The 12,354-nt window shown below is 46.4% G+C and overlaps 2 protein-coding genes across 51 annotated transcripts in view; one reads left to right on the top strand and one right to left on the bottom strand.

Moving 5' to 3' along the window:
• The window catches only part of IQANK1 (IQ motif and ankyrin repeat containing 1), a 142,224-nt gene extending 137,335 nt beyond the window's left edge, over window positions 1-4,889 (top strand). The window contains exon 15 of the mRNA XM_065582359.1: window positions 4,698-4,889. Within this exon, the coding sequence (XP_065438431.1) occupies window positions 4,698-4,752 (55 nt within the window). The 3' untranslated portion in view covers window positions 4,753-4,889. The remainder of the gene's footprint in view (window positions 1-4,697) is intronic.
• SCRIB (scribble planar cell polarity protein) overlaps window positions 1-12,354 on the bottom strand; it is a 210,447-nt gene that overhangs the window by 33,745 nt on the left and 164,348 nt on the right. For 44 of the 50 annotated variants that reach the window (XM_024112161.3, XM_008175709.4, XM_024112168.3 and 41 more), the window contains 3 exons: window positions 9,325-9,499; window positions 7,182-7,271; window positions 6,558-6,746 (listed from right to left, as the gene is read on the bottom strand). In XM_024112161.3, the coding sequence (XP_023967929.1) occupies window positions 6,558-6,746; window positions 7,182-7,271; window positions 9,325-9,499 (454 nt within the window). The remainder of the gene's footprint in view (window positions 1-6,557; window positions 6,747-7,181; window positions 7,272-9,324; window positions 9,500-12,354) is intronic. The other 6 variants (XM_042861249.2, XM_065582342.1, XM_065582335.1 and 3 more) reach the window with 1 other exon arrangement.

The raw sequence follows: 12,354 nt of genomic DNA, 5'->3' as shown, positions 1-12,354 counted from the left end.
TTTCTCCAGGTTGTCCAGATCATTTTGAATTTTAATCCTATCCTCCAAAGCACTTGCAACCCCTCCCAGCTTGGTATCATCTGCAAACTTATAAGTGTATTCTCTATGTCATTATCTAAAGCATTGATGAAGATATTGAACAGAACCAGACTCAGAACTGATCCCTGTGGGACCCCACTCGTTATGCCCTTCCAGCATGACCATGAATCACTGATAACTACTCTCTGGGAACAGTTTTCCAACCAGTTTTACACCCACCTTATAGTATCTCAGTCTAGGTTGCATTTCTGTAGTTTGTTTATGAGAGGGTCTTGCAAGACAGCATCAAAGGCTTTACTAAGGTCAAGAAGCCCAAGACTGCTACAGTACTCAGGAAGAAGCGGACACAAGGATGCCTCTGCATGTTGTATGTGCCAATATAGATTTTGGGTCTCTTGGTATAAAAAAACCCATAGTAATTAGGTCACTTGATACAGATGATTTGGTCCTTGCTGTTCACTACTTTCCAAAAATGGAACACATAGATAACATGTGGATTGAAACAGGCACCATTGCCCGCACAATTGACAAGTGTCACTCTATACCTGTGCAGATAATTTGTGACGCACTCACTCCTCACTTCTGCAACATACTTCCTGTTGTACATGGATGTGACTCTGTGTCATCCCTATTTGATACCGGGAAAAAAATCTGCGTTTAATGTTGTCAAAACAAAGGGAGCTTACCACTTCAGAGATCTTGCCAAATTAGGAGAGAGTGACCAACAAGCCACAATTTCTGCAGCAAGGAAGTTGGTAGCAGTGCTGTATGACCAGAGCAACAAAGAAAAGGAGACCCACAAAGACCTCGATTGTTTGTGCCTCAATCTAGCCAGCAAAAAGGACAAGTCACTGGCCAAACTCCCACCATGTGAGAATAGTTTTGAAGAGTGTGTCAAAAGAGCATCTTGGCAAACAAAGATATGGATGTCTTAACACATAGGTAAGCCAGATGTTGGATCTTTATTGCAACATGGATGAAAAAATATAGATGATAAACTACTTCCTGTATTCTTCAAAGGCCCAATGGCATCTGAGCTTCTACAAAATCTTATGTGTGCCTGTGCCAGTAGTGGTTGCTGCACAAGCAACTCTGTCTGTAGTAAGAACACTCTTCCCTGCACAGAACTGTGTCCATGCTGAGGCAGTGAAGACTGTGATAATTCACGCACTCTTGACAGAGATCATAATGATGAACAAGATGATGATAATGGTGTTGACTAGAAATGTCACCAGCTTTTACATTTCCATTATACCTGTACAAATTTATTATTACATTTTATTTTACCTTTTAGATTGTTGTTGCAATACTTTGAGGTCACAAAGAAATCTAATTGTATTTCTTGAAATAATACAGAGTCATTAACAGAAATGAATGCAAATATTTCAAAGTGGTCATTTTAAAGTGTTGAGGGTGTCATTGTTTATCCCCTTTTTCTATGGTAATGGCACCAGTTGACAGTTCCACATCATACCTCACCATTAAGTAGCCATCATAAGCTTTCAATAATGTATAATGTGTGTGTATGTAGAGATGGTACATTAAGCTGACCAAATCAGTGCTGTGTGCTGCTTGCCTATAGTGTGTTTCCCGCTCTACTGGGGAATAGAAGGAAGTTCATTGTGATAATGCAGAGTCTTGAAATATGCTATGTGGGTGTTTGAGTATAGGAGAAATGTCCCATAACGTGGCATATCCTTGCTTTTAAAGGCTTGAGTTGGGGAATTTCACAGTTATCCAACCTTAATCCCTTTAAAACAGAGCTTTTGTATATATATTTAATAAGAACATAAGAATGACCATACTGGGTCAGACCAAAGGTCCATCTAGCCCAGTATCTGTCTTCCAACAGTGGCCAGTGCCAGGTACCTCAGAGGGAATGAACAGAACAGGTAATCATCAAATGATCCTTCCCCCGTCACCCATTCCCAGCTTCTGGCAAACAGAGGCTAGGGACACCATCCCTGCCCATCCTGGCTAATAGCCATAGATGGACCTATCCTCCATGAATGTATCTAGTTTTTTTTTGAACCCAGTATAGTCATGACCTTCACAACATCCTCTGTCAAGGAGTTCCACAGATTGACTGTGTGCTATGTAAAGAAATACTGCCTTTTGTTTGTTTTAAACCTGCTGCCTATTAATTTCATTTGGTGACCCCTAGTTCTTGTGTTATGAGAAGGGGTAAATAACATTTCATATTTACTTTCTCCACATCAGTCATGATTTCATAGACCTCAATCATATCCCCACTTAGTTGTCTTTTTTCCAGGCTGCAAAGTCCCAGTCTTTAATCTTTCCTCATATGGAAGCTGTTCCATACCCCTACTCATTTTTGTTCCCCTTTTCTGAACGTTTTCCCATTCCAGTATATATTTTTTTGAGCTGGGGCAACCACATCTGCACACAGTATTCAAGATGTGGGCGTACCATGGATTTATATAGAGGCAATATGATATTCTCTGTCTTATTATCTATCCCTTTCTTGACGATTCCCAATATTCTGTTAACTTTTTTGACTGCGGCTGCACATTGAGTGGATGTTTTCAGAGAACTATCCACAATGATTCCAAGATCTCTTTCTTGAGTGGTAACAGCTAATTTAGACCCAAATGTTTTATATGTATAGTTGAGATTATGTTTTCCAATGTACATTATATTGCATTTATTAAAATTGAATTTAATCTGCCATTTTGTTGCCCAGTCACACAGTTTTATGAGATCCCTTTGTAACTCTTTGCAGTCTGCTTTGGATTTAACTATCTTGAGTAGTTTTGTATCATCTGCAAAGTTTGCCACCTCATTGTTTACCTCTTTTTCCAGATTGTACATGAATATGTTGAACAGCACTGGTCTCAGTAGACCCCTGGGGGACACCACTATTTACTTCTCTCCATTCTGAAAACTGACCATTTATTCCTAACCTTTATTTCCTATCTTTTAACCAGTAACTGATCCCTAAGAGGATCTTCCCTCTTATCCCATGACAGCTTACTTTTCTTAAGAGCCTTTGATGAGGTATCTTGTCAAAGGCTTTCTGAAAATCTAAGTACACTATATCCACTGGATCACCCTTGTCCACATGCTTGTTGACCCGCTCAAAGAATTGTAGTAGACTGGTGAGGCATGATTTCCCTTTAAAAAAAACTATGTTGACTCTTCCCCAACAAATTATGTTCATCTATGTGTCTGACAATTTTGTTCCTTACTGTAGTTTCTACCAATTTGCCCATAATTGACATTAGGCTTACTAGCCTGTAATTGCCAGGATCGCGTCTGGAGCCCTTTTTAAAAATTGGCATCACATTAGGTATCCTTCACTCATCTGGTACAGAAGCTGATTTAAATGATAGGTTACAGACTACAGTTAGTAGTTCTGCAATTTCACATTTGAGTTCCTTCAGAACTCTTGGATGAATACCATCTGGTCTTGGTGACTTATTACTGTTTAGTTTATCAATTTGTTCCAAACCCTCCTCTAATGACACCTCAATCTGGGACAGTTCCTCAGATTTGTCACCTAAAAAGAATGGCTCAGGTTTGGAAATCTTCCTCAGATCCTCAGCCATGAAGACTGATGCACAGAATTCATTTAGTTTCTCTGCAATGGCCTTATCGTCCCTGAGTGCTTCTTTAACATCTCAATCATCCAGTGATCCCTATATGGTAAGTATTGGAGGTGGCACAGAAGAGGGGAAAGAATGACACCCCCACATACAACTTTCCCCTTCTGGTATGTGGAGATATGCATAGAAAGCAGATGTTTGAAGTGGGGGGTGAGGAGACACCAAGCTGGGGGGAGGGCAGGGGAACTGTGTGGGAGAGCAGATCTGTCTCTGCCACCCCTCACACCAGCACAATGGCCACAGCGCCTCCGAGCAAAGGAGACCCTGTTAAAGCTACAGAGGTTGCAGAGATTCCATAGTGGGGAACCTCAGGTGCTGTTCCTTTTGATTATGGAACGTATATAGCCCTCATTGCCATAGGATCTGAACAGCTCACAATGTGTTTAACGTGTTTCTCCTCACAACACACTCTGTCCCCATTTTACACATGGGGAATGGAGGCACAAATATACCAAGTGATTTGCTCAAGGTCACACAGGAAATCAGTGGTGGAGCAGGGAATTCAACCTGGGTCTCTGGAGTCAAGCCCCAAACCAATGGACCATCCTTTGTCTCCTGAGCTGGGTTCGTGGCATAGATTAGCTCTTCCCAGTTTTCTAACCAGAGTGCAGGGGCAGCCATCATCCCTGCAGGCCTCCTGGTGTCAGTCCCATTGGAAACAATGGGATATGGAGGCAATCTTAAGTAGTGGCAGGTTCACTGCCACACACCATGACTTTAGTGAAGAGGCAGCCATCTTCCCTAAGGGCACTCTTTGGCTTCATTGCCCTGTAAGTTATGGGAAATGATGGTCATTTTGAATAAGGCCAAATTGTGAACTTTAAGGGCAAAACTTAGACATGAAGATTGTTAGTAACTTTGCTTAATAACCACCTAGTTTCTTCAAATGTACATTTAAAATTATCTTTTCAGTTTGTTAGCTAGAAGGTGCCCCAAAAAATGAGAGAAATTTTTCTTAACGGACTAATTTTTAATTAATTTACACTTCAACTGTTACCTGAAAAATTCTCAGAAAATTTCATTCCTTTTCAGATTATGTGCTGTAAATTTGGGGAAGATACACTGTTCTCTCCATGAAAAACAATGAGGGAAAATCCCTGTTTCAAGTGGAAAAACAGAACCCATCTTTAATGACAGCAGTGCTCTGTGTCATGTGCCATACAAGTGAAAACCCCTGACATCATGCGTAGGGGAGCAGAAATGGCCAGAAGGGAGCTAGGAGAGCAAAGAGCCATTTACAGCAGAATGTACAATGTGACAGGGCAGCAGAATGAGACCAATGCTACTTGGGACTGCTCTACAGAGGCATGAAATGAAAAGCGGAGATGAAATGAAAAGAGTCCTTAGTAATACACTGACTAAAATGCCATGCCTATATCTGGGTATCTCACATTAAACAGTGAAGAAACTTCAGAGAGAAGCAACAGTGCTCCGGTAGCCAGAGGGCCAGATTTATAGGGAGTGATTATTCAGAATGCCACAATTTGCGGAGAAATTAAGGAAGTGTTATGGAAGAACGTCCTGGCTGGAAGAGGGATCTGGCTGGAGAATCATCCCCTCACAGAGGAAGGAATGGGAACCCTGTTGCTGAGGCATCATCTCCCCAGGGAAAGGGGGATGAGCCCCAGTTCAGTGAACATTGGTTCAATCCGGTTTTAAATAACTATAAAAGGTACAATAATACTACGTGACCTTTCTAATAACACGGGTCTCTCAGCTTTCCAGCCTCAAACAAATGCACTGGCTCCAGCATCTTCCATCCAAGGCTCTCGAAGACTTTACAAACATTAACTCATTCACATTAATAGCCTCCATGGGAGGAAGAACAGTAGCATTATCCCCAACATACACAGAAACATAGGAATTGCCAGACTGGATCAGACCCAAAGTCCATCTAGTCCAGTATCCTGTCTCCAGCAGTGGTCAGCACCAGGTGCTTCAGAGGAATGGGCAAGAAACCTTGCAGTAACAGTTGTGGTATAATCTATCCCCATGAAGATCACATTCGAACTCCTAATAGAGACTGTCTTAAATCCTGAAGCAGGAGGTTTTATCTCGTTTCCAAAATGTTTGCTTGCATTCATTGTTATAACTTTGGATATGTTTGTTATCCATATAAATGTTAGGTTTCAGAGTAGCAGCTGTGTTAGTCTGTATCCGCAAAAAGAAGAACAGGAGTACTTGTGGCACCTTAGAGACTAACAGATTTATTAGAGCATAAGCTTTCGTGGACTACAGCCCACTTCTTCGCATGCGAAGAAGTGGGCTGTAGTCCACGAAAGCTTATGCTCTAATAAATCTGTTAGTCTCTAAGGTGGGGCTGTAGTCCACGAAAGCTTATGCTCTAATAAATCTGTTAGTCTCTAAGGTGCCACAAGTACTCCTGTTCTTCTTTTTGCATATAAATGTTCAATCCCTATTTGAACTTTGCTAAGTTCTTGGCCTCAATGACATCTTGTGGTAATGAATTCCACAGTGTAATTGCAAATTATGTATGTAGAAAGGAATTCCTTTTATCAGTTTTGCATTTGCCACCTTTTAAGTTTCACTGCATGTCTCTTTGTTCTGATACTACGAAACAGGTGGAAAAAACAGGAGCAAAGAGAGGGAAGGGAATTGTGCACGGGTCACATGAACATCAGTGCCTGAGCTGAAGTCAATACAATGAGACGTTATTGTCATGAAGACCTACACAAGTGTTGCTAAAGTGTAAAGAAGAGACAAACCCCTCAAGTTCCTGTCAGAGGTAGACAGGATCGGATAGGCAGTTTGGCCTATGCACTGTGTTCTGGCCACTACAGTCTCCCTTACTCCTGCCCCCTAAACATTCCCTCTCTCTGATGCTACAGATTCAATGCCATGACATCAGACCCTGCTAGTAAAGAGACTCACCGTGCTGCCCTCCACATGGCTCGTTTCTCTGCCTCCAGGGCCCGGCGCTCAGCTGGAGACAGCTCCTTCTCCTGGGTACTTAGGAACTCAGGGCTCTGCATCCGCAATCGCTCCTGGTGCCGTCGCTCAGCTTTGGCCGTTCGCACAGGTGCCCCTGCCTCGCCCCCTCCTGGGTAAACTGGGATCAGTCTGCGAAGAGAGGCCAGGAATAACAAGGGGCTTGGCCCAACCCACCCTCAAGTCCCCAGACTTTCTGCTCTCCCTCCTCAAAGGAGAGGTCCCACCTTGTACCCTTCCCAAAGCTCTGAGTCCCCCACAGTTCTCCTCAAAGGAAGGGCCCCACCGCATCCCATGACCAACCCCCCGGGCTCCTGGCTCTCACTAAGTACCCAACCTGTGCCCCCCACGCCCTGTACCTGACCTGTGCCCCCCACACCCATCCTCCCCAAAGACAGGTCCCTGCTTCATCTCCCCCACCTCCCCAAAGCCTGCCTGTTACCCCATTCCCTGCTGAAAGGCTGAGGGGTCTGGCCCACTGTGTGGCAGTCTGTGGGCAGCAGGCAGGGAAGGGCTTGGGCTGTTGCAGTGCAGTGTTGCTCCTCCCCCTCCCGAGTCCCTTCTTACCCAGACATAGAGTTAGGCCTCAGCTCGGGCTTGAATCCTTCTTCTAGTGAGTTTCTCTGGGAGCTGCTGTGCTCATCTGTCTCAGAGATCCTGGCAGCAACACAGACATGTCAGCCAAGCATGCTGGAGGCATGCATACCCTGGAGGGTTCAGAGCACAGATCCCCCTTCCCATGGACCTGAGCCATAGGAAGCAGACACTGCAACTCAGCTCAGTGGTGTGGCCCCTGATGCATTTGCCTGACAGCTTTGGCATCATGCACATAGAGCTTAACCCTCCAGTCCCATCTGCCCAGGGGAGGAAGCCTTCAAGGGCATGTGAGCAGGGATCAGTAGGAATGAGTCACCTGGTAACCAGGTCAATTGGTGAAACCGGACCTTGCAGAACATGGGAAGAGCCTCCCAGGTCCTACGGCAGAACCTCAAGAGACTGGGAGACGGCTGACAGGTACACATCCTCTTCACTCTGCCTGGTCTTTGTCATCATTGAGACTGCCGGCACCTGTCCTGTAATCTGGGAGCCCTCCGCCTTCCTTCTACCTCCAGGCTGGGGATTTCTCCTCAGAATCTCGCAGAGCCTACCTTTCTCTCTGTTCTGATATCATGAGCTCTTAGCAGGTCCAGGTCCCAATCCTGTCCCATCTCCATTATCACAGCTATATCCTCTTTGATGTATGCATCTATCTCACCCCAGACAGGCCATCCAAACTCATCTTCCTCACCCAGAAGTCTGACTGTGTCACCCTGGCCTGCGGTATCAAGTGTAAATTATTGTGCTAACCTGACAGCTCTTTCCTAAGTCCAGCCCTGCTCCCTCCAGCCTCCATGCTGTGATGGGTGACTGACTTCTTCTTGCTGTGATGGGTGACTGACTGCTTCTTGCTGATGTCAGATCTCTCTGAAGGCACAAAGTCTGCCCTCAGGCAGCCCTCTAGAACTAAGTGAGGGCAGACCTGTGCTAAGGGCTGCATTCTCAGTGATCCATACCTTTTGCAATGCCATTGGCCCAGTGTGCCCTAGGTATAAGTCAGCACAGAATTTGGCCCTGAATAAGCAGCCAAAGATCTTATTTCCTATCACAATATTGCCAACAGCTGCCTATTCCCACCCAGACTAGAGACAGGGAGTTGATGGGGGAGAGGAGTTTTAGCCTGTTCCCACCCTAAGTACCTTCCTTCTCTTAAACTCACTGGAGACCAATTGAACAATCAGCCTGAGAAGCAACTGAGCCAGTGATGTGGTGCCACAGATACACTCTCCAGAGCTCGCTGTAGGATGGACTGGCCCACAACCCTTTAGCCCAGCAAAGGGAGAGCACCAAAGGGAGGCCACCTCCACCCCACCTTCACAGAGTGATGCTATCTGAGCTGCATCTGGCTGTGGAGAGAGGAGGGATAAATTGCCTCTGCAAAGACTGCATGTTTGGCTACTGGCCTTTAGTGTTTGCCAGGAACCCAGTTTAGCATGGCAGGGCAGGGGGGAACCCCCACTATGCAGGTGTAATGCGAGGTGTTTCTGGACTGAGACTGGATGAATACAAATGCTGATGGGGAGCAGAAACTGGAACCGACACGAGGACATGGACTGTCCCTAGTGTGGTCAGGCAGCATGAGAAGACTCTAAGCCAAAGTCTACAAGACGAAGATGCTTGGCCCTTTGGCCCGAGGCATGGTCCTGCCGCAGCTTATGGGGAAAGAGTCAAACAGACAAGATTCTGAGAAAGTTCAAAGGCAGCAACCTGAGCTTTATTCTGTTTGAAGCCCAATTCTCCACCTGTAAAGCAAATCTGCAGGGAAAGGAATGAAAGAAGCAGCACCAATGCAGAACCGCAGCCTGGGGAGAGAGACTCCAGCAGACCCAGGCATAAAGCAAGAGCCTAAGGGGCAGGGCGTGGCACAGGCTCAGCAAAGAGGTGTGTCCCCCAAACTAGCCACAACTACAATCAATGACTCTAGGTACTCAAGGGCAGGATCTGGGCAGCCACTCATTTGAGAACAAGGACCCAGAGACAAACTGCATGCCTTGTGATGTCTAGTTCCCCCGCAAAAGTGGTGGGGCCTGCCCAGACCTCCCCATCTGGGGAAAGGTGATGCTGGCATACTCCTAGGACACAGAGCTGGATCTGAGCTGCCAGTCGGTCTTACCGAGTTGCCGGGGACTGGATGCTCCTTCCATTTAGTCTCTTGATCTTGTACTCCACTCCTTCAATGATGACACTGGACTGCATGCTCATATCAGGCATCTGCTTCCCCACATCCTCCTCTTCCTCCTCCTCCTCCTCCTCCAACAGCAGAGCCCGTTTCTGCTGCAGTTTACGAGCTGCCAAAATGAGAAAGACCCATATGAGTGGGGAGAGAACTGCAGAGCTGGCTGCCAGCAGTGATTCCCACGGCCACCGAGGTTCATGGTAGGTCCTTCCCCTCTAAGGGTCTCGCTCACTCTCTGCAAGAGAGTCCTACAGTTTCTGTAACTGTCTTTGAGTCTATTCCCTTCTCTTCAGCTCTCTTAGCATCTACTCCTTTCCCAGCATCAATGCCTTTCAACCTGTCCTCTTAATCACTTCCTTGTAATCAGCAAAACCTTTTCCCTAGCTTTCTTCCTGGCTATAACCTCAGAGAGTCTCCAACCGCTTCACCCTCTGTAACTCCTCCATGGATGGGAACTGCCTAGGAGCCAATGGGAAGACCCCCTGTGGAGATGGATCCCACAGGATATGATGTGCATGTCAGGGATCAGACCTCTAGGAGTCAACAGCCAGATTCAGACGTGTCCCTCCATTGGCACAGAGCCCCAGGAGCTAATGGGCAAACATCATCCCCCCAGCTCAGCTGACAAGCAGACCCCCTCCACACACATCAGGGACAGTGCCATGGGGAGCCAATGGGTAGGACCCTGCTGGGGGGGGTGGAGGCCAGATAAGTTGATGATCCTCTCCACCCAGTGAAGGCCAGTCATGGCGAGGGACGGGCAGAACTCCACCCTCCTCCCATGGGCACAGACTGTTCAGAGGAGGCCTATATTCTCATAGATTTATAGACTCATAGGCTTTAAAATGACCATTGTGATCATCTAGTCTGACCGCCTGCACATCGTAGGCCACAGAACCTCACTCACCCACTCCTGAAATAGACTCCTAACCTCTGGTTGAGTTACTGAAGGCCTCAAATCATGGTTTAAAGTTTTCAAGTTACAGAGAATCCACCATTTACACTAGTTTAAACCTGCAAGTGACACATGACACGTGCTGCAGGAAGGCAAAAAAACCCCAGGGTCTCTGCCAAACTGACCCAAGGGAAAATTCCTTCCCAACCCCAGGTAGGGCGATCAGTTAGACCTTTCACCTAAGATGGGTTTAAGCATGCATGCAGGGGTTCCCTCACCAAAGGCTCTTAAGCAAAGTAAGCTGTCATGGAATAAGAGAGAAGGTCCTGTCATGGATCAGTAACTGGTTAAAGGATAGGAAACAAAGGATAGAAATAAATGGTAAGTTTTCAGAATGGAGAGAGGTAAATAGTGGTGTTCCCCAGGGATCTGTACTGGGATCAATACTGTTCAACATATTCATAAATGATCTGGAAAAAGAGGTAAACAGTGAGGTGGCATGATGGGGTATAAATTAGCCGTTACCACTCAAGAAAGAGATCTTGGAGTCACTGTGGATAGTTCTCTGAAAACATCCACTCAATGTGCAGCCACAGCCAAAAAAGCTAACAAAATGTTGTGAATCATTAGGACAGGGATAGATAATAAGACAGAAAATATCATATGGCCATACTGGGTCAGACTAAAGGTCCATCTAGCCCAGTGTCCTGTCTTCCAATGCCAGGTGCTTCAGAGGGAATGAACCCCTGTCGCCCATTTCAGCTTCTGGCAAACAGAGGCTAGGGACATCATTCCTACCCATCCTGGGTAATAGCCATTGATGGACCTATCCTTCATGAATGTATCTAGTTCTTTTTTGAACCATGTTATAGTCTAGGCCAGAGGTTCCCAAACTGGGGTTCACAAACCCCTGGGGGTTCGCAGAACGTTACAGGGGGTTCGCCAGAAAAATTTCACTAATGGTGGATAGAGGACCCCGGGCATTGGAGACAGCAGGTAGGACCCAGTTGCAGGGCAGACACCCCGCGCCCCAGGGAGAGCTGGGCGGGCAGTTGGGGCTGGCAACCCGAGTCCCGGCAGTCAGCGGGGGAGCTGGCAGCCCAAACCCTAGCACTTCGCGCGGGGCTGGCAGCCCAAGCCCCAGGGAGAGCGGGGCTGGGCAGTTGGGGCTGGCAGCCCGAGCCATGCCCCCATCAGCGGGGGAGCCAGCAGCCCGAACCCCAGTGCTCCGCGTGGGGCTGACAGCCCGAGCCCCCGGGTGATCCTTAGTTCTTGTGTTACGAGAAGACTGCTGGGCAGGAAGAACAGCGTTTAAATCTTGGCTTCTTAGTTTTCAGATCTGCCATAGAAGACACTGCAGTATGGAGTCAAAGCTTACTTATCATTGCTAAAAACTACCTATCCAAAACTGTAACTACTATGTACAATCTTAACAATGTAAAACCCGAAACCAAAATGTTTTTAGATAGCACTTGTATCAAAAATAGGATCTGGATCCCAGTCCAGAAAGGTTGATAGTCTGCTGCTGCTGGCGGCTGGAAGTGCTGCAATCCCTTTTTACAGCCCCACCCTTAGAACCTTCAAAACAGTGAAGGGAGGGGCAGGAGGTGGCAGATGAGCGCTCCAGTGGGCACTGCTAGCTACTGTTAATTGTCAGAGCTGTACAAGCCAGCCCATCCCAGGAGTGGGAATATACAGAGGCCAAGCAAAGGAGAATCTCAGCTTCCATTTAAAAAAAAAAAGAAAGTTTGTAGCACTCCTGGCTGTGGAGAAAAGCTTGAAAATGTGACTCATAGGGGCTCAAAAGCCAGAAGACAAAGAAAGACCCAACATGTATCATTTTAAAACCAGTCTCATGATTTTTCAGGCCTGACCACAGTTGTTTAATATTTCACTGTAATATTGCTTGAGACACCCTCCCCCCATTAATTATAACCCGGAACCCAGGAGCCAATGGCTGGAAATTAGAATAAATTTCCAATTCCAACCATCCAAGCAACAGGGTTCTGGAACAACCTTCCAGTAGGAGCCGGGGGACAAACAGCCCAACTAGTTGTAAGGTGGAGCTTGAT

Source organism: Chrysemys picta, chromosome 2, assembly GCF_011386835.1.
Source record: "Chrysemys picta bellii isolate R12L10 chromosome 2, ASM1138683v2, whole genome shotgun sequence".
NCBI classification, from domain to species: domain Eukaryota; kingdom Metazoa; phylum Chordata; order Testudines; family Emydidae; genus Chrysemys; species Chrysemys picta.
This window is presented reverse-complemented; position numbering and strand designations above follow the sequence as displayed.